The following is a 21,103-nucleotide window of genomic DNA, read 5'->3' as shown; positions in this document are numbered from 1 at the left end:
GACATGGAGAGTTTGACATACTTTTGTTAATGCATGTCACTTTTATTTTATTTATTTTTTTACATTTTTGTAGCTAGCAATGTTTTTGTGGCTTTCTCAGACAATTGTCACCTTTTTTGTAAATTTGTTGCATTTTCCGACACTTTTGTACGCTTTTTGTTGCATTAAGCCCTACTAAAGTCATCAAAAGAGTTCCTTCTGGGGGGATTTCTGAGTCTCAGAGTCGGCAAATTGAACTGAATGGTCAGGTAATTTAACCTGACTCCGCCAGATGGATCGCTTCGCATTTGCTCGCCATATCCATCTGGGAACTTTCTGTTGGAGAACTTTTGGGAATGGGCGGAAATACTGGTTAGCTGATTGGATGAACCATCTGTCTATCACCTATGTTGGTGATAGATGGGCCAAAACAACCAATCAGATCCACGAAGCGTATGAAAATACAACCACAAGCCTGCCCCTGCTGCTGCAGGCAAAGCATAGCTCGTTAGCTCAGCATGCAAGCAACATGTCGGTAAAGGATATTTGCCGTTTGTGTAACGAGAATTTAGGAATAAAAGACACCATTTCAGGTTCCCGGTCCATATTCCAAAAGAAGGATCCAAGAGAAAAAAGCATTAGCGAGCAGCTAACAGAATTAGGGCTACCGCTGTCTGAAAATACTGGTTAGCTGATTGGATAAACCATCTGTCTATCACCACCTAAACCCACCTCAAAACCAACGCTGGCTAACGCTCCAAATTTTCTCTACCTCAAGATGCCAGACTGATCTGTGAGTGTATAACTGGAGCTCGCAAGATTAGGAATGTCTCACGAGGCTACAGGTAATTGCAGTTTAAAAAACACTTTCCTGTGTTTTTGGTTTGGCGCGCAACTAGGCAAAATGTATTGTGAACCCAAATTGATATACGGGCCAGATCTAAATCTGCAAGGGGCCTGATTTGGCCCGCGGGCCTCGAGTTTGACACATGTGTATATAGCCTAGACTATAGAAGCTGTTTCCACCTCTGAGGCTGAGCGGGGCGTTTGGACAGAGGCCGACTGTCACGTCCTATGACTAATGATGGATGATTGCGCTTTAATTACACTCCGAGGGTTTCACTTTGCCGCGGCTGGCTGCACCCAGACTCCTTCGGGAATTACTGCAATAGGCTACATCATTGTTATTTCTTTCAAAACAAATAATGTGGACGGCTCTCTCGCTATGAGTTTATCCCTTTGTTATCTGTCTTTATTCTGCCCCACCATATCTATTGTTCAGTAGCAGATTATAGACATTAATCTGGGATGGGTCTCTTTAATCTCTACTGAAATCATATATTAAGTTGTCTCCACGAGACTGCACCCGTAGGCTGCCGGGATCTTAAATTAAACTGTCTGCACTTGTTGTCTTGCTGTTGTGCTGTTTATTCTTTAATCTTGTGGCGTACTTGTCCCCCAGGGGGTAGCCTATATAACATGAAGATGCGGTATACATACCACATTTTCCATCCTAGTATTGACAAACCTCAGTGTACATACATACATACATACATAGTTACATATTTTTAACTCTTGTGTTTTCTTCGTTTTCAAAATTTCTATATCAGAAATATGGATTTCTGGGCGCCCGGATGGCTCAGTTGGTAGAGCGGGCGCCCGTATATAGAGGTGTACTCCTTGATGCAGCGGCCGTGGATTCGACTCTGACCTGCAGCCCTTTGCTGCATGTCGTTCCCCCCTCTCTCTCCCCTTTCATGTCTTCAGCTGTCCTATCAATAATATCAATTTTTTTTATTTTATTTTGACTATACCTTATTTTGATCACCTCAGAAATATATTTTGATGATTCCATACAACGTGCTTCACGTGCTACAAACGATCGGATATTAAAAAAAAAAGATTCCATTAAAAATATTTCAAATAAATATCTTGTAAAGCTTACAGATGTCATATGATTTAACAGCTTGTACATTGTATATTGTACGCACAAATTGTAGCCTATATTTAAATTTGGAAAACATAGACTGTTTCTTTCTGCGCATGTTTGATGCGCGTGAATTCAGAGAGAGTGATGATGATGACGCTGCGGAAGTGTCATGGCGCCGGCCGTGCGTAATGCCGTGTCAGAAGCAGCGGTAGCACAAAACAACGCGTTGTAATGAAAAGTTTGGACTAAATATCTAATTAGGACGACCGACGACACATAACGTGAGTATGTGGAGAAGCGTATCGTGTCAACGGTTATTCCTGACAGCGTGTAATTATGATTTTAAAGTTCAACAGACTCGCATCGCGTGCGCCTGTGGTCGTGTTCGGATTTGGCCACGTGCAGCTGATTTTGTGCCGTTGTTGACGCAATAACATTAAATATTACTAGTCATAGTCGTGATATAAGACACGTTTAAAGTGGTCATCGGCTTGTACGTTTAAAATGGCTGTCAGTTGTTTATGTCACTGAACTACAAGCGTTGCTGTGGTGATAAAGTAGAGGCCGCCTTGTTCTTATGGAGTAATGGCTGTCTCCATTCAGAAGAACACATGCTGTAGGTTACTCCAGCTCCAGACATTTTGACTTGTCATAGTAGGAAAAGCACAGCTGACATTAATAACCTTAATGATGGCTCAGTTCCATTAAGTGTCCCAGTAAGATATTTCAGTGAACAATAACAGGACCTCTCCTAATTGGAATGCAGCCATTATTAATGGTTTAATACCAGGTTCTCTCCATAGTGGAATGCAGCCATCAGTAATGGTTTAATACCAGGGTCTCTCCTAAGTGGAATGCAGCCATCAGTAATGGTTTAATACCATGAAGTTTTTAATCGTTTGTCTTCGGCTCCAAAACCAACTATGTCAGTTTTGTCTTCGTTTGAAAAGGCAACAATTTGCAAAGACAAAAGTAACCACGTAATCTTTGTCGTTTCATCATCAGTGGAAGAACTGTGCACGTTTTCACACTCACTCACTCACATACATACTGATACTCTCACACACACACACACACACACACACACACACACACACACACACACACACACACACAAACATACACACTCACTCATATATATATATATATATATATATATATATATATATATATATATATATATATATATATATATATATATATACTCACTCACTCACTCACTCACTCACTCACACACATACGTACTCATACTCTCACACACACACTTAAACATACACACTCATATATATATATATATATATATATATATATACATACTCACTCACTCACTCACTCACTCACTCACATACTCATACTCTCACACACACACACTTAAACATACACACTCACTCATATATACACACACACACACACACTCACTCATATATACACACACACACACTCACTCATATATACACATACTCACACACACACACATTTACACATACTCTCACATACACACACACACACACATCCACATACTTACACACACACACTCATTCTTTTCTTTTCAGTGGGGTTCCGTTGCTAGGCGACAGCCTGGCCTCTTGTTCATTTCCTGTCAGTTGATGTCATTCACATACACGGCCACATGGATATAAAACAACAGCAAATCAACTTGGGGCCATTTAAAATGTTTACGTTTATAACTTGAGGAACTTCCCATGTCCTTGCTGATAGCTCCTCGACTGAACCGGACGTTGTTCCGTCCGTCCTCGGTGAAGGCCGTCTCAACACTCTTATATCTCCCCTGAGGAGCGAGCATCGAGGAGCTGTAGCCGAGGAAACACGAGAGCTGCCTTCCCGCGCTGCATCTCATGTCACGTTTATGTTGTATTTTAACCCCCTACTGCTAGATGGCTATGCTGAGACAAACTACTAGTGTAGTGTCTAGCAGTGCCTAACTTTTTGCTAGAAGCTAACAGCGTAGCTATGGCTGACCTTTGGCCTACTTTAGCATATCAACATTAGCTCCCTAACAACCTGTGAACCACAATCCCAAACTGACAGTTTGGGATTCTGTGTACTGAATTGTTTACCTAAAGTAAACTTCTTTGACTTTTATGAACATCATGTCTATTTTTAAATATTAGTTTTTCTAAAATTATACTTTTAAAAAATCCCAATACATCACCTTACGCACAGTATCGAAATATATTGAATCGTGACCCATGTATCGTAATACGTATCGCCAGATTCTTGCCAATACACAGCCCTATAAGGGAGGACTCTGAATTGCTTCTTTTTCTCTATTGCATGTGAGTTATATATTCTATTGTGCATATTAGGGCTGCCACCTCTTAGTCGATTAGTCGACTAATCTGTTGTTTTGGTCTTAGTCGACTAAGATTTCTTTAGTCGATTAGTCATTTTTTTATGCTTATTCATGCTTAATTACTCATTTCCAAGAAACCTATGAGCACATTTATGGTAAACACAAGATTTAAAGTGGTGCTTTTGCAGGATTAATTGTGGAGAAACTCAGTTTTACAGATTGGTTAATTAACTACATTTATATTGTGCTTTTCTAGTCTTAACCACCTCTCAAAGCGCACAGCTCTGTCGATTAAATCAACTAATCGATTAGTCGACAAAATCGTGTAAGTGTTAGTCGACTAAGAATTTCTTTAGTCGAGGACAGCCCTAGTGCATATAAACACAACTAACCAAGGTCTTCATTCCTTTTTCCACACGTCTCCAGTTTAAGATGGCAGATTCAGGCTCGGGGGACCCCAGTGGTCAACGTGTGGTGCCGGCCCCCGGAGGGAGTGGTTTGCCACTGTTGATGGGCCGCAGACCTCCCGCTGCCATCTCGACTGGCCGGCTCCCCTCGATGCGATCCAGAGACCTCACCCTGGGGGGGGTGAAGAAGGTGACGTACTGCATCTCATTGTTAGAATCAGCGCTGCACGATATGAGGACAATATGCCGTGACGATCTTTTCTGCTAAAATACAACAAATTGCTTGTTGGATTTAAAACTAATAAAAGGAGATAATGTCCAATCTTTTATTGAACATATAATTGAAAATAAAAGGCAACCCTAAAAAAAGTGACCGTTACATTTTAAAGTGCAGTTATTGGGGGGAAATAATGCCGAACCGGTACTTTTAAAACAATTCCAATTCCTAAACCGATTCTTGAAAAACTGAAAAATGACATCAAAGATGTAGTAATATGTTGACTAGCGATCACGTGCACAGAGAGAAAATACGGCAATTTTAAGTAGCCTACATTTACGGTAGCTAGCTAACGGTAGACTACAGAGAAAGTGTGATATTTTTACATCTGTTTCGGAGCGACAGAGGGAAAATATTTCAGTTGACTCATTAAGTGGAACCAAAATTTGCGTTCTAATCCTGTACGATTCCTACCGGTTTCGTAGGAACCTATATTCTTAGATGCATCGCGATTCTCTCTAGAACGATTCGATGCTCCAAATTTTTTGTTTTTTATAAATGTGTTGATTTTTATTTAAAAGTTACTGACTCCAGACCAGTACAAATCAGAAAACGGAGTGACTGAAAGAGGATGGGATAATGGACAACAACTTAGAGTTTAGGCAAGAGTGCAGAAAAAAACACACACAAAAATGGCCAAAAAGAAAAAAAAATTGTAATTTTGTACATATGATCTAATAAGACATAGATAAAATAATTATGCAAAGCACATATAGGCTGTTCATCTACTTTATCACATGACATCTGACCACCTTCATGTTCTAAGAAGCCAATTCTGCACCTTTAAACATGACTGAGCCTCTGATATGGAAGGTTACTGGGAGAGAAGGGGACTTTCACAAGCAGTTTTAAGGCTTAACCCTTGTGTAGTTCTTCGGGTCCCCCGGTGACCCTCGCCATTATGTGATGTCATTTCACGTGAACTGGCACGGGGGGGGTCCCAGAGACCTGTGATGCGATCGAATGCATTTGGACAGGCTAATACAAAATGTAAATAAATTAACCAAGTCCCAGTGACACGAAGGACAATACAAGGGTTAAGCATGGAATGACTACAATTAAAAACCTCAGTAGACAAAACATTTCATTAAAACTTGTGTGTGACAAATGTATGTCAAAATTAAACTTTGTCTAGGAAGTGCAAACTCAGATTTACAGTACAGGCCAAAAGTTTGGACACCCCTTCTCATTCAATGTGTTTCTTTATTTTCATGACTATTTACATTGTAGATTCTCACTGAAGGCATCAAAACTATGAATGAACACATGTGGAATTATGTAATTAGGGTGGCTACTTTGAAGAATCTAAAATATAATACATGTTTTCAGTTATTTCACACTTTTTTGTTAAGTACATAATTCCATATGTGTTCATTCATAGTTTTGATGCCTTCAGTGAGAATCTACAATTTAAATAGTCATGAAAATAAAGAAACATTGAATGAGAAGGTGTGTCCAAACTTTTGGCTTGTACTGTATATGTATACTTTTCAAAATAACGCATTGGATATTGTTGCATCGATAATCGGTTTACAATCGAATCGTGAGGTGCCAAGAGATTCCCACCCCTAGCAGTTATCTACTGATATTTTCTTACAACTAACATAATTAAATCTCAGAGTGTCTTTTGCAATATGTATACTGCGCCAGTTGATCCTGTGATGACCATTTTAAAAAAAACAATATATTGTGCATCCCTAGTTAAAATAATCATTGTCCAGGAAATGTTTAAATGCAGAAACGAACTCCTTTTTTTCTATACTTAAGTAATATTTTTTATGTGTTTTTGTATTTTAGAAAACCTTCACACCCAACATTATCGGACGAAAAGCCAAGGAAGAGTAAGTTCTAATCTGAGTTTATATCAGTCCCTTCAGAAAAACGCGATGATGCAATCGCATAATTCAATGCATAATTTTTTATTTTTTTATTTATTTGTTTATTTAACAGGGACCATACAAGCAAACATAGTTACAATTCAAAGCCCGTAACTGATGCGCTATAGCTAGTGCTAATTCTCAACTCTGGTTGGGCATTTCTAAGAACATTATAAAACCGATACATAAGAAAAGAGAAAAAGAAAAAAGAAAAATCATTGGCATTTCTTCATACACAATCAGCCAAAGTCCGCATATTTATGCGGGGGTGCATTTTTTTAAAATATGCCACACTTTCGCCGCGTAAATTGCCGATTTCCGCGCAAAATATGCGGGCCTTGCATGATCCCTGCATTTTTGTTGCAAAAAAATTCCCATAATATATCTTAGCAGAAAGTTGAAAAATGTTGTGTTTACTTCACACAAGAGCAGCAATTTTCCCCGGTTACCATGGGAACGTTATGAAGTGATGTTGGGGGAATCACTTTTTTTTTTTTTTTTTTTTTTTCATCAAACCACAGTTTTTGCAATTTCATCGCATAAATATCCCGCTTATTCCATCGCATTTTTTAAGAAAACTTTCCACATAATCAAGGATTTTTGCCCTCAACAATCACAAAAAAACTCCAAATTTTTCTGGAAGGACTGTTACATGGAAGAAACGTTTGTCTCTGAAGAAGGATTGAACTGTGTGTTTGACTGTCGGCCAATGACTTGATTCTGTTTGACAGAACGAAAGCTGAAGGCGGGCAGAGGAGAGACCGGAGGGACGGAGGTCGGGGCCGTGGTCCGAGAGACAGAGGCCGGGGCCGAGGGCGCCCAGAAGTCATCCAGTCCCACTCCATTTTTGAGCAGGGGCCTGCAGAGATGATGATGAAAAAGAAAGGTGGGAGTTCAGTAGGGCTGCCACCTCTTAGTCGATTAGTCGACTAATCGGTTTGGTCTTAGTCGACTAAGATTTCTTTAGTCGATTAGTAATTTTCTTTTATGCTTATTCATGCTTAATTACTCATTTCCAAGAAACCTCTGAGCACATTCATGGTAAACACAAGATTTAAAGTGGTGCTTTTGCAGGATTAATTGTGGAGAAACTCAGTTTTACAGATGGTTAATTAACTACATTTATATTGTGCTTTTCTAGTCTTAACCACCTCTCAAAGCGCACAGCTCTGTCAATTAAATAAACTAATCGATTAGTCGACAAAATTGTATAAGTGTTAGTCAACTAAGAATTTCTTTAGTCGAGGACAGACCTAGAGTTCAGCCGGATGACCATTAACTCTGAGGAGTTTTAGTAAGGCTGTATTCAACCAGAGAAAATCTTGGTTGATTGAAATTCTACTGACTCTCCAACCAATCGATCGATGGGAAAAACACCTGCATGTTTTCTCTAGATAAACTCAATTTAAAGTGATGGTTCGGAGTAATTTCACCCTAGGGTCCTTTGCATCATGACCTCGAGCCAAACAACCCCCCCCACCCAGAAGCTTTTTTCACTTGGATTGAACATTGGAGAGTTATGGTGCGTTCTTTTTGTCCACTGAAGTCGATCTACGAGTCGTTTTTCGGAGTTACGAACCGGAAGTTGCAAAAAGAGCCCCCTCGAGGTCGTATATATACGACTCGTCAAATCGTCTGAACTCAGAGGACCCCGAGTTCACTTTCAAAGATCGCTAAGTCGTGCATCACACGTAGTAAACATTGTGGTTTTCTACCATTTTAAGCACTTTTGTCGTTGTTGTAACGAAATGAAGAAGTCGTACACATAGTGCTGTATACTGCTACCTATAGACATGTCTCTACAGTCTTATTAGGAGTTAAACATAGTGCTGTATACTACTACCTATAGACATGTCTCTACAGTCTTATTAGGAGTTAAACATAGTGCTGTATACTGCTACCTATAGACATGTCTCTACAGTCTTATTAGGAGTTAAACATAGTGCTGTATACTACTACCTATAGACATGTCTCTACAGTCTTATTAGGAGTTAAACATAGTGCTGTATACTGCTACCTATAGACATGTCTCTACAGTCTTATTAGGAGTTAAACATAGTGCTGTATACTGCTACCTATAGACATGTCTCTACAGTCTTATTAGGAGTTAAACATAGTGCTGTATACTGCTACCTATAGACATGTCTCTACAGTCTTATTAGGAGTTAAACATAGCACTGTATACTGCTACCTATAGACATGTCTCTATAGTCTTATTAGGAGTTAAACATAGCGCTGTATACTGCTACCTATAGGTATGTCTCTACAGTCTTATTAGGAGTTAAACATAGTGCTGTATACTGCTACCTATAGACATGTCTCTATAGTCTTATTAGGAGTTAAACATAGTGCTGTATACTGCTACCTATAGACATGTCTCTACAGTCTTATTAGGAGTTAAACATAGTGCTGTATACTGCTACCTATAGACATGTCTCTACAGTCTTATTAGGAGTTAAACATAGTGCTGTATACTGCTACCTATAGACATGTCTCTACAGTCTTATTAGGAGTTAAACATAGTGCTGTATACTGCTACCTATAGACATGTCTCTACAGTCTTATTAGGAGTTAAACATAGCACTGTATACTGCTACCTATAGACATGTCTCTATAGTCTTATTAGGAGTTAAACATAGCGCTGTATACTGCTACCTATAGGTATGTCTCTACAGTCTTATTAGGAGTTAAACATAGCACTGTATACTGCTACCTATAGACATGTCTCTATAGTCTTATTAGGAGTTAAACATAGTGCTGTATACTGCTACCTATAGACATGTCTCTACAGTCTTATTAGGAGTTAAACATAGTGCTGTATACTGCTACCTATAGACATGTCTCTACAGTCTTATTAGGAGTTAAACATAGCACTGTATACTGCTACCTATAGACATGTCTCTACAGTCTTATTAGGAGTTAAATATCGCCTGATTAGTTATTTTGTAGCTTGTGCAGCTGAAATTGGCTAGAGACGCTCGGTTGCTATATGACAACGGCTTTAAGCCGAGTCTTGAGCAGAAAGCAGAGCAGTAGCCTACACGCGGTTATTCGTTTTTCGACACGGATGTGACGTCACACTCGAGCTACTAGTCGCAATTACACGACAAATAGAACGCACCATTAGCGTTATCAGCTGAATAGCTTAGTGCAGGGGCTAACGGATCCAGGTTTGTATCTCATAAGTTACCCCACTAATAATGCCAGAAATTATACCAAACTTCTACAGTAGTACAAATAGATTATGTACTCATAAAACGATGAATAGGAAAGTTTGTAAGTACACCGGGAGTTTATTTAAATAACACTTGCCTGCTGGCTTCTGCTCTCTGCTGTTGTTGCTGCTGCTGGCAGTAAGACGAGTGCTTAAGGACGTCTACAAATTACAACACCGAAAAGAGATACAACAAAAATATGTATTAATTTAATGATTAAATAAGGTAATGTCTCCAAACTTACCTCAATTATAACTTGTCTCCTGCTAGTTGTACTACAGCACTTACTTAAACAAATAATCATATCACATCCATACAGGGAGAGTAGTATACAGCTCTTTGATTATGTTAAAAGATAATCAATTATATGACACACCGGTATTGGATCAGTACTCGGTATCGGCCGCTACGCAAGTTCAGGAATCGGTATTGGGAAGCAAAAAATTGTATTGGACCATTTCTAATCTTAGCAACCAGATTCAACAACATGCCTCAGTGATAAAAAAATAAATAAAAAAAAGGCTGCTGCAGCACGGTGGCCCAATGGTTAGCACTGTGGCCTCACAGCAAGAAGGTTCTGGGTCCGAATCCAGGTGGTTCCGGGCCTTTCTGTGTGGAGTTTGTATGTTCACCCGTGTTGACGTGGGTTTCCTCCGGGTGCTCCGGTTTCCCCCACCCTCTCCAGTCAGTGCTCTTGATCAAGGCACTGGCTCAGATCTGGTCCACGGGCGCTGTGATTGGCTGCCCACTGCTCTCTTGAGGGATTGGTTAAATACAGAGAATGAATTTCACTACATGTATGTGTACAGTACAGGCCAAAAGTTTGGACACACCTTCTCATTCAATTATATTTCTTTATTTTCATGACTATTTACATTGTAGATTCTCACTGAAGGCATCAAAACTATGAATGAACACATATGGAATTATGTACTTAACAAAAAAGTGTGAAATAACTGAAAACATGTCTTATATTTTAGATTCTTCAAAGTTGTCAGGGTTAATTAGTGGAATTTTCCCCCTTATTAATAAAAAAGCAAAGGGTGGTTTACTTTGAAGAATCTAAAATATAAGACATGTTTTCAGTTATTTCACACTTTTTTGTTAAGTACATAATTCCATATGTGTTCATTCATAGTTTTGATGCCTTCAGTGAGAATCTATAATGTAAATAGTCATGAAAATAAAGGGAAACTCATTTGAATGAGAAGGTGTGTCCAAACTTTTGGCCTGTACTGTATGTGACCATAAAGTACCTTTTACCTTTTTTAAAGTGCTCTAGCGCTCCCAGCTGGGTGTTTTCAGAAGAGCGCCTGGCATGTCTTCAGGCCAGATGTACACATGGAAGTAACGCCCGCGATTGTCCGACCAATGAGAATTTAGTCATACGAGAGCACAGCGACCAACCGAGCTGTAGACATCAAACCCTATTCTATACAAATGCAGTTCCTCAGGCTTTATTACACATGCTGGATCGTGTCTTGGTTCAAGTGCATCTTTGGGGATGGCAGTAGCTCAGTCAGTAGGGAACTTTGGGTTGGGAACTGGAGGGTTGTTGGTAAAAGTCCCCATATGAACAAAAGTGTGGTGGTGGACTGGTAGCTGGAGAGGTGCCACTTCACCTCCTGGGCAATGTGCTCCATTAGTGCATGTAGAGGTAATTCAGGCCTGTGTGTAATATGTGTAATAACAACAGAGTGAAAACATTGCAATTTCCCCTTGCGGGATTAATAAAGTATACATTATTATTATTTGTATCACACGCAGGTGGCTATGAGAATGAGAAAGAAGCTCCGAGCATGGGACCTTCACCCATCATCAACATTAAAAAGGAGAAGAGAGAGACGGAGGAAGAGACCAAAGAGATTCTCGCCAAGCTGGAGCGAGATACTGTAAGTCCCTCGGTGGTCGTCTTTATTAAATGGTAACTTTGGTATTTTTTTTTAACCTGGACCCCTGTAGGCACCTTCAATGTTTGTCCACTTAAGTGCTATTCTTATTCTTTCACAAAAAGTTCTTTCTCTGTAGAGGTCCCTTCAATGATATTGTCGGACACTTAGAATAATAATCAGTCTGTCAGTTTTTAACCTGTTTTGTTATTTGGGGTTTCATTAACTCAATCATTATACACTTTGTTTATCAGTCTGCCAGAAATAACATGAACATGTGTAGATTTCTTTCAAATAAGGTAACACAGACTCATTCCCTACAGTTCCCTATAGTTGGCCATTTTGTAGTGGTGTTCGAATTCTCCGCGTTTAATTCACTATATAGTACACTATAAAATACCCACAATGCACTGCTAATTTGAGCGTACATACGATGTATGCTACATTTTACCCCCCGTAATGCGACCGTGTTTTCCCGGAGGAGGAGAAGAAGCAGAAGGACCTGCGAAAAAATTGAAAATATATATATAAATAAATAAATAAATACAACCTTTTGGGTGCTCGGCTTGTTTCAGGGACGTATAAGAAGTAAACGGAACAAAATTATAAACGCAGCACTTTTCATGAGCTGAACTCAAAGATCTAAGACTTTTTCTATGTACACAAAAGGCCTATTTCTCTCAAATATTGTTCACAAATGTGTCTAAATCTTAATCGGTGAGAACTTCTCCTTTGCTGAGATAATCCATCCATCTCACAGGTGTGGCATATCAAGATGCTTATTAGACAGCTTGATTATTGCACAGGTGTGACTTAGGCTGACCACAATAAAAGGCCACTCTAAAATGTGCAGTTTTACTGTTTTTTTGGGGGGGTCGGGGTCTCTCTCTCGACTCGAGTAGGCAAATGCTCACATTCAATGGTGTGTCCCCCCCCCCAAATACAGTATAACTGCACATTTTAGAGTGGCCTTTTATTGTTGCCAGCCTAAGTCACACCTGTGCAATAATCCTGCTGTCTAATCAGCATCTTGAAATGCCACACCTGTGAGCGAACCGATAATGCTTACTGCCGTGCGTGGCTCGGGGTCCAGGTTCAAACGTACCGAAATAACCCTTTTTAAGTAGCTTTATTTTGCATTTGCTTGACATTCACTTTCCTCGTCTGTTGCATTCTTTCAGTTCATAGACGATCCCTTCCTGAGAAGTGAGCGGAGCAGCTGCCCCGTCCAGCTTCCCCTCGCTGTGTCGGGATGGGGGTTCACGGAGGAATTCACCAAGGCTGCTGTTAAAATCGAGAAGGTGGAGGACGACGACGTTGAACCCATGGAACATGCAGTTGAAGGTAAAGTTCTTGCATTGCTTGCTCATGGAAATCAGACAGACCTTCTGGCATGTCGCAATGGTTGAGGGGAAAAATAGGCTTGACAAGTTTTGGAAAGTTTTGAGCATTTTCTTAAATTTCCTTGAGAATTGCCTGTAGTGGCCATCTGTACTACACAGTGTTGAGATAAACAACTGCTGTATGAATTTTGTGTAAGCATACACCTATGGATGTACTACATATGATCCTTGGTCCCCTTCCTGTTTTGTCATGTGCCTTGTTGTACTGTTTTTGTTTGTTAAATGTACAAAAACTCAATAAATACATGTTTGCAGCTTTAATTAGTTTGCTGCTTTTTAAAAGCGTCCAGAGTCCAATGACATAAAGCTTATTGGGAGACTATTCCAAAGCTTATAGGAAATGAATATCACTGTTGTTGGCACCGCTGCTCTCTGAACATGCACATTATCCCCTCTTCAGTGAAACAGGAGCCCGAGGAAATGGAAATAAAGAAGTCGGAGGGATTTTTCCGGCCGCCCCCTCTCCCTGAGCCCGACGTTCTTCCCGACCTGCTGCATCGATGGAGTCTGGGCAAAGGGGAGGAGCTGTTCTTCATGCAGATGCCCGACACGCTGCCGGGCCAGCCGCCCACCCAGGAGCACCGGCCGGTGAAAACCGAGGTGCAGTCAGAGGACGGGCAGTCGGTGCTTCTGAAGACCGAGTCTAAGGTAGGTACAGCTGCCGTCTCCGTGATAAATACATGCTGATGTTGAGGTGTGTAAACCAGGGGAGGTGCTAGGGCTGCACGATATGAGAAAAATATGCAGTATGCAAGGACATTGTTCACTATTGCGATAGCGACATTGCTTGCGATAAATAAACGGATATTTAAGTGTACTCAGTTCTGCTGCTTTCAGCATTCGGCTAAAATACAACAAATTGCTTGTTGAATTTAAAAAGGAAATTGAGAAAAATCATTTCCAACATTATTTTATTGAACATTGAATGGAACATAAAAGGCCCCAATAAAAAAAAAAGTGACAGCTACATTTTCTCTGTTTATTCAACTATTTATTTTAGAAATGTCTCATGATATATAGGGCTGGGTATCGTTCAAACTCTTTTGATCCGGTGCCAATTTCGATACCTCAGTTTTGATACAGATTCCTAACGATACCTTTTTCGATACCATGTGTTTTAAAATCCATTTCAACATCAACAACAAGCTTTTATTTTCCACCTTAATTGTGAATCAAAACCGTTATCAAAATTAAAAAAATTCTGGTAAAACTGCTCACTCAGAGTAACATTAATAAAAGTGCCTTGCAAGCTCAGCCTGTCAGTCAGTCATCAGGGCAGAGAAACCTCCGCTGTGGCTGCTTGTCTAAGAGGAAGTGTAACGTCAACAGCACCGCCACTGCTTTCAGCTCGCCATTAATATATCGCCATTAATATATCGCCATTAATATCACCTCGCCACTAATATCACCTCGCCATTAATATCACCTCGCCACTAATATCACCTCGCCACTAATATCACCTCGCCACTAATATCACCTCGCCACTAATATCATATCGCAGCAGATGCTGTCTGCGTGAAGTTTAAAAAAACTGTAACCACACTTGAAACCAACTGTGACTTCAACAAAAGTGTCAATATGGGATATAATAATAGGACAGATAAGCTTACGCGTTCAGACGCTTTTGGAACCGAAATTTGGCACCGAAAGATAAATAATTTTTCGATACTCATAGGATTGGAGTATTTTTTCGGTGCCATAAAAGTATTTATGTTCGGTACCCAGCCATAATGATATATACTGCCCTATTTTAACGATCTAAGCGCACACATTCAAGGGTATGAATCCACTTTTGCTAGTTTGACAGCTGAAAAAAGGGTGGGTTTTTTTCTGCTTTGTTTTTGAAGTTTTTGTTGCTTCTTTAAGAATTTGTCGCCTTTTGACGTTGAGTTTTTCAATGTTTTTGTCGCTTTCCTCAATTTGTTGTTGAAATAGAAATAGTTGAAATAGAAATTTTCCGAAACAGTATCTCCACTGAATGTTGACATTATGCCATTCTGTGATTAACCTTTAATATTAGTCTAAAAAAATTCATAATTTCGGCTTTTTAAATCAATAAGGTATAATATCCTATAAACGAGGTTTATTGACCATGAATTCCAAAAATGAGTGTAAATCTAGTAATGACTTGGTGTTAGTGGTGTTTATACATGGAAGTAAAAAGAAGCGTTAACTGTCAAAGTGCCAAAAACGTTGGGAAAAAAAGCGCCAAAAGAGACAAAAACGTTAGAAGTGATTCAGTTTTTACCTGGGAGGAGATCTCAAAATGTTGAACTCAAAGTTACGCCCTTGAAAGTGTGCCCAGTCTGTTGTAAACGGTATTTTGATTTTAAAACAGGAGGAGGAAGCTGAAGACAACAACTGCAATCTGAAAGACCTGCGGGAGGGTCTTGTGGGAAAGATGCTTGTGCGGAAGTCTGGCCGGGTGCAGCTCATACTGGGACACGTGACGCTCGACGTGTCTTTAGGAACATCGTGCTCTTTCCTTCAGGTATGACCCTAGTATTGTATTGAAGTGTCTCTGTTAGAGGTCGACCGATAGTGGATTTTACCGATACCGATAGCTAGTTTGGGCTGTATTTGCCAATAACAGATTAATCGACCGATAGTATTTAGAATTCATGCTGGATAAAAACAAACGTGACACTCCAAGTAAAACAGTGCTGAACTTTATTATAAAAATAAAAAAACTGTATTGAACCATGAAAACATGCTAAATGAAATAAATATTGATGTCCATAAAAGACATTCATTCAAACTGAAACAAAAAATAATAATAAGCATGTGCTCTCCGTGCAGCGCGCAGTAAGAGGTGTCGAAAATAAACACGAGGCATCAGTGAGTTTTTATTTCGCCTCTAGAGGAGCTATTGTAATGCATGATGCCAGCAGAGCCTTCTCAGCTCTGTGTACTCAGCCTCTCCAGCAACGGACGCAACCAGGAAAAACTATTGGTATGGATTTTTGCCGATAACGATAGTTCCACCAATCAACTATCGGTGCCGATTAATCTGTCTACCTCTAGTCTCTGTTTGTCTTTATGCTGTATCTGTTTCTATAGATAGACGTACCTTTCCTTCCAGTGGACCACCGTGGGACCTTATTTCGGTCCCATGATCTAATTTGTTACGTATTTTCACCAGTGTTGGGGCTGTTACTTACTAAATGTAATACATTATAGATTACTAGTTACTGTCATTTGAGAGTAATTAGTTATATTACAATATTACTGTCTCTGAATTTTATTTCTTTACACTACTTTTATGTTACTTTCACCAAAATAAGAAGAGAACAGAATGACTTGACCAGGTAGCTTTTACATTTCACCACGGGATCAACACAGTCTCATCTTTATCCACTATAATACATCATAGTTTATTCATTATATTTTGTATAAGTAATGCGAATATGCAAAGTAACTAAAGCTGTAAAATAAATAGTGAAGTAGAACGTACATTAGGCCTACTTGACTCTGAACTGTGGTGGAGTAGAAGTATAAAGTAGGAGAAAATGAAAATACTCAATTAAAAGTACCTTAGAATTGTATTTTTCATCAACTTTTTATTCTAGACTCAAGGTCCATTCAAAAGACACAGACATGACATACAACATTCCTTAAAAAGAAATAGAAAAATATACTAAGAAATAAAAACCAGAAGAAACAACAATACTACATTTCTATAAAAGACTTATACCAGTGTTTCCATAGTGATGATTGGTATCGTATAGCACTAAACCTAGGATTTACTAATAGCATAACAATGCTATTTTGGGAGACGTTCAGGCGACAAATTAATTTGTAGATGAGACTCCTCAACAATGCCTAGAAGGTGCTGACCCCTGCTTTACGATTATTGAAGTAGCCTGCGGTATAGATACTTTCCACCGCTGATAAAATTTAATGATATTACGTGTAGCAAGCCTAAACATTAAGTCCGTTGCTCGGAAACACGGCTGTCTGCGCTGGCGCACCGTTACCTGTTGGGACAGTGATGTCGTCCGTACCGTTACCTGTTGGGACAGTGATGTCGTCCGTACCGTTACCTGTTGGGACACTGATGATGTCCTACCGTTACCTGTTGGGACAGTGATGTCGTCGGTACCGTTACCTGTTGGGACAGTGATGTCGTCCGTACTGTTACCTGTCGGGACAGTGATGTCGTCCGTACCGTTACCTGTTGGGACACTGATGTCGTCGGTACCGTTACCTGTTGGGACGGTGATGTCGTCGGTACCGTTACCTGTCGGGACAGTGATGTCGTCCGTACCGTTACCTGTTGGGACACTGATGATGTCCGTACCGTTACCTGTTGGGACGGTGATGTCGTCGGTACCGTTACCTGTTGGGACACTGATGTCGTCGGTACCGTTACCTGTTGGGACACTGATGTCGTCCGTACTGTTACCTGTTGGGACACTGATGTCGTCCGTACCGTTACCTGTTGGGACGGTGATGTCGTCCGTACCGTTACCTGTTGGGACGGTGATGTTGTCGGTACCGTTACCTGTTGGGACACTGATGTCGTCCGTACCGTTACCTGTTGGGACACTGATGTCGTCGGTACCGTTACCTGTTGGGACACTGATGTCGTCGGTACCGTTACCTGTTGGGACACTGATGTCGTCCGTACCGTTACCTGTTGGGACGGTGATGTCGTCGGTACCGTTACCTGTCGGGACACTGATGTCGTCCGTACCGTTACCTGTTGGGACACTGATGTCGTCGGTACCGTTACCTGTTGGGACACTGATGTCGTCCGTACCGTTACCTGTTGGGACACTGATGTCGTCCGTACCGTTACCTGTTGGGACACTGATGTCGTCCGTACCGTTACCTGTTGGGACAGTGATGTCGTCGGTACCGTTACCTGTTGGGACACTGATGTCGTCCGTACCGTTACCTGTTGGGACAGTGATGTCGTCCGTACCGTTACCTGTTGGGACACTGATGTCGTCGGTACCGTTACCTGTTGGGACGGTGATGTCGTCGGTACCGTTACCTGTCGGGACAGTGATGTCGTCCGTACCGTTACCTGTCGGGACAGTGATGTCGTCCGTACCGTTACCTGTTGGGACACTGATGTCGTCGGTACCGTTACCTGTTGGGACGGTGATGTCGTCGGTACCGTTACCTGTCGGGACAGTGATGTCGTCCGTACCGTTACCTGTCGGGACAGTGATGTCGTCCGTACCGTTACCTGTTGGGACACTGATGTCGTCGGTACCGTTACCTGTTGGGACGGTGATGTCGTCGGTACCGTTACCTGTCGGGACAGTGATGTCGTCCGTACCGTTACCTGTTGGGACACTGATGATGTCCGTACCGTTACCTGTTGGGACGGTGATGTCGTCGGTACCGTTACCTGTTGGGACACTGATGTCGTCGGTACCGTTACCTGTTGGGACACTGATGTCGTCGGTACCGTTACCTGTTGGGACACTGATGTCGTCCGTACCGTTACCTGTTGGGACGGTGATGTCGTCGGTACCGTTACCTGTCGGGACACTGATGTCGTCCGTACCGTTACCTGTTGGGACACTGATGTCGTCGGTACCGTTACCTGTTGGGACACTGATGTCGTCCGTACCGTTACCTGTTGGGACACTGATGTTGTCGGTACCGTTACCTGTTGGGACAGTGATGTCGTCCGTACCGTTACCTGTTGGGACACTGATGATGTCCGTACCGTTACCTGTTGGGACACTGATGTCGTCGGTACCGTTACCTGTTGGGACACTGATGTCGTCGGTACCGTTACCTGTTGGGACACTGATGTCGTCCGTACTGTTACCTGTTGGGACACTGATGTCGTCCGTACCGTTACCTGTTGGGACGGTGATGTCGTCCGTACCGTTACCTGTTGGGACGGTGATGTTGTCGGTACCGTTACCTGTTGGGACACTGATGTCGTCCGTACCGTTACCTGTTGGGACACTGATGTCGTCGGTACCGTTACCTGTTGGGACACTGATGTCGTCGGTACCGTTACCTGTTGGGACACTGATGTCGTCCGTACCGTTACCTGTTGGGACGGTGATGTCGTCGGTACCGTTACCTGTCGGGACACTGATGTCGTCCGTACCGTTACCTGTTGGGACACTGATGTCGTCGGTACCGTTACCTGTTGGGACACTGATGTCGTCCGTACCGTTACCTGTTGGGACACTGATGTCGTCCGTACCGTTACCTGTTGGGACACTGATGTCGTCCGTACCGTTACCTGTTGGGACAGTGATGTCGTCGGTACCGTTACCTGTTGGGACACTGATGTCGTCCGTACCGTTACCTGTTGGGACAGTGATGTCGTCCGTACCGTTACCTGTTGGGACACTGATGTCGTCCGTACCGTTACCTGTTGGGACACGGATGTCGTCCGTACCGTTACCTGTTGGGACACTGAAATTCTTGGAAAAAAATAAAAATAACGCCACTAAATGTCGGGTTAAAATGCGTTGTAACTGGCGTTACTGAGATTGTATCGGGTATAATATTACTGAAATGTAATCTGTAATGTGTTAAATGACTGTGTTTGAGCAAAAAGCAAAATAATACTGTAATTGCGTTACTTTTGTAACGCAATTACAGTATTATTTTGCATTACACGTTAATCCCAACACTGATTTCACGGTCTACTTCAACAGTTTAACAACAAACTTTCTTCATTTGCAAAATTATCTTTTAAACTAATTCATGGCTCAATCAAATGGATCAAACCATTATTTGTGTCTCCACGTTCACCACCGTACATATTATTTCCAAAATAATGTTCCGTGGTGGCCCACGGGAAGGGTAGGAACTCAACTCCGAAAGTCTTCCCGTGTGTTTCTATTCTTTCATTTTATCATGGAATAAATATTTTATTTCAGAATTAACATTTTTGACATGCTTTTTTCTTCTTCCCACCTCCTTTTTTTTTTTTTTTTTTTTTTTTAGGAGCTGGTCTCTATTAATTCGGAGGGAAGAACGGGCGACTTGACCGTGTTAGGGAACGTCAAACACAAGATGGTTTGTTCCCCAGACTTTGAGGCTCTTCTGGAGAGTAGCGCTTGATACTTGTGATGTTGACACGAAGTTCCCTTTTGCTATGAACTGTCACTTTGAAACCTGACATCCAATACAAGTTTGATGGCTGTTGAGTGAGTGCCTGTACTAACATATTGAAATACACTATCTATGAATATATAACTTTTAGTTTAGTTTTTAGTTTCTTCTTGTCGAAATAGGCATATTAATTCAGGGTTCAAAGGTTGAATGGGGTGCCAAATTTCAGTACCGTTTTCATTTCTCTAAATCTGAGATTACTTGACAAGACTGTACATGGATGTAAATGTGTGAATAAAGAACATTTTTTGTTATACCGTGTTGGTCTCCAATTCTTTTAATTGTTGGTTCACCCAAATTACAAAAAAAAAAACTATTTTCTCACCTTTAGTGAACATCATTTTAATTTAACCCATTTTAAATATATAAAAAGTGGATTTGCAAAAACATGAATTAGCTGTAAACATTAGGAAGATGATCACTAACAGATTTTTTTTATTTTATTTGTGGAACTTGCTTATGGATTTACAGATAAGTTTAATATTTTGTAAAAATATTTTGTGGGTTTAGAAAAAACAATTTATTTGCGGAAAGGGTTTGATATCTACAGATTACACATTTACATACCGGTTGTCAATCTGTTCACACAGTTGTTATTGACACAAATCTCTCTCCATAAATGTTTGCCCTCCCCTCGCCACTTGTTTAATAAAATCTCATCAAAATCATCCAAACATTAGTACCCTATATTTAAATATATGGCACTATATA

The 21,103-nt window shown here is 40.9% G+C and overlaps 1 protein-coding gene across 3 annotated transcripts; it reads left to right on the top strand.

Annotated features, from left to right (window-relative positions):
* The first annotated feature begins 717 nt into the window (after positions 1-717).
* polr3d (polymerase (RNA) III (DNA directed) polypeptide D) lies at positions 718-20,646 on the top strand. 3 transcript variants are annotated; one of them, XM_028578248.1, is made up of 9 exons: positions 718-824; positions 4,650-4,820; positions 6,705-6,748; positions 7,516-7,670; positions 11,767-11,891; positions 13,070-13,232; positions 13,692-13,939; positions 15,630-15,782; positions 20,225-20,646. In XM_028578248.1, the coding sequence occupies exons 2-9, from the start codon at positions 4,656-4,658 to the stop codon at positions 20,339-20,341; spliced, it is 1,170 nt and encodes a 389-aa protein (XP_028434049.1). In that variant the 5' UTR covers positions 718-824; positions 4,650-4,655; the 3' UTR covers positions 20,342-20,646. The 3 variants fall into 3 exon arrangements, with proteins under 3 accessions (XP_028434049.1, XP_028434048.1, XP_028434050.1); XM_028578247.1 differs by lacking the exon at positions 718-824 and adding an exon at positions 2,058-2,190; XM_028578249.1 differs by lacking the exon at positions 718-824 and adding an exon at positions 4,530-4,548.
* Positions 20,647-21,103: the final 457 nt, after the last annotated feature.

This window comes from Perca flavescens, chromosome 5 (genome assembly GCF_004354835.1).
Source record: "Perca flavescens isolate YP-PL-M2 chromosome 5, PFLA_1.0, whole genome shotgun sequence".
Taxonomy (NCBI): domain Eukaryota; kingdom Metazoa; phylum Chordata; class Actinopteri; order Perciformes; family Percidae; genus Perca; species Perca flavescens.
This window is presented reverse-complemented; position numbering and strand designations above follow the sequence as displayed.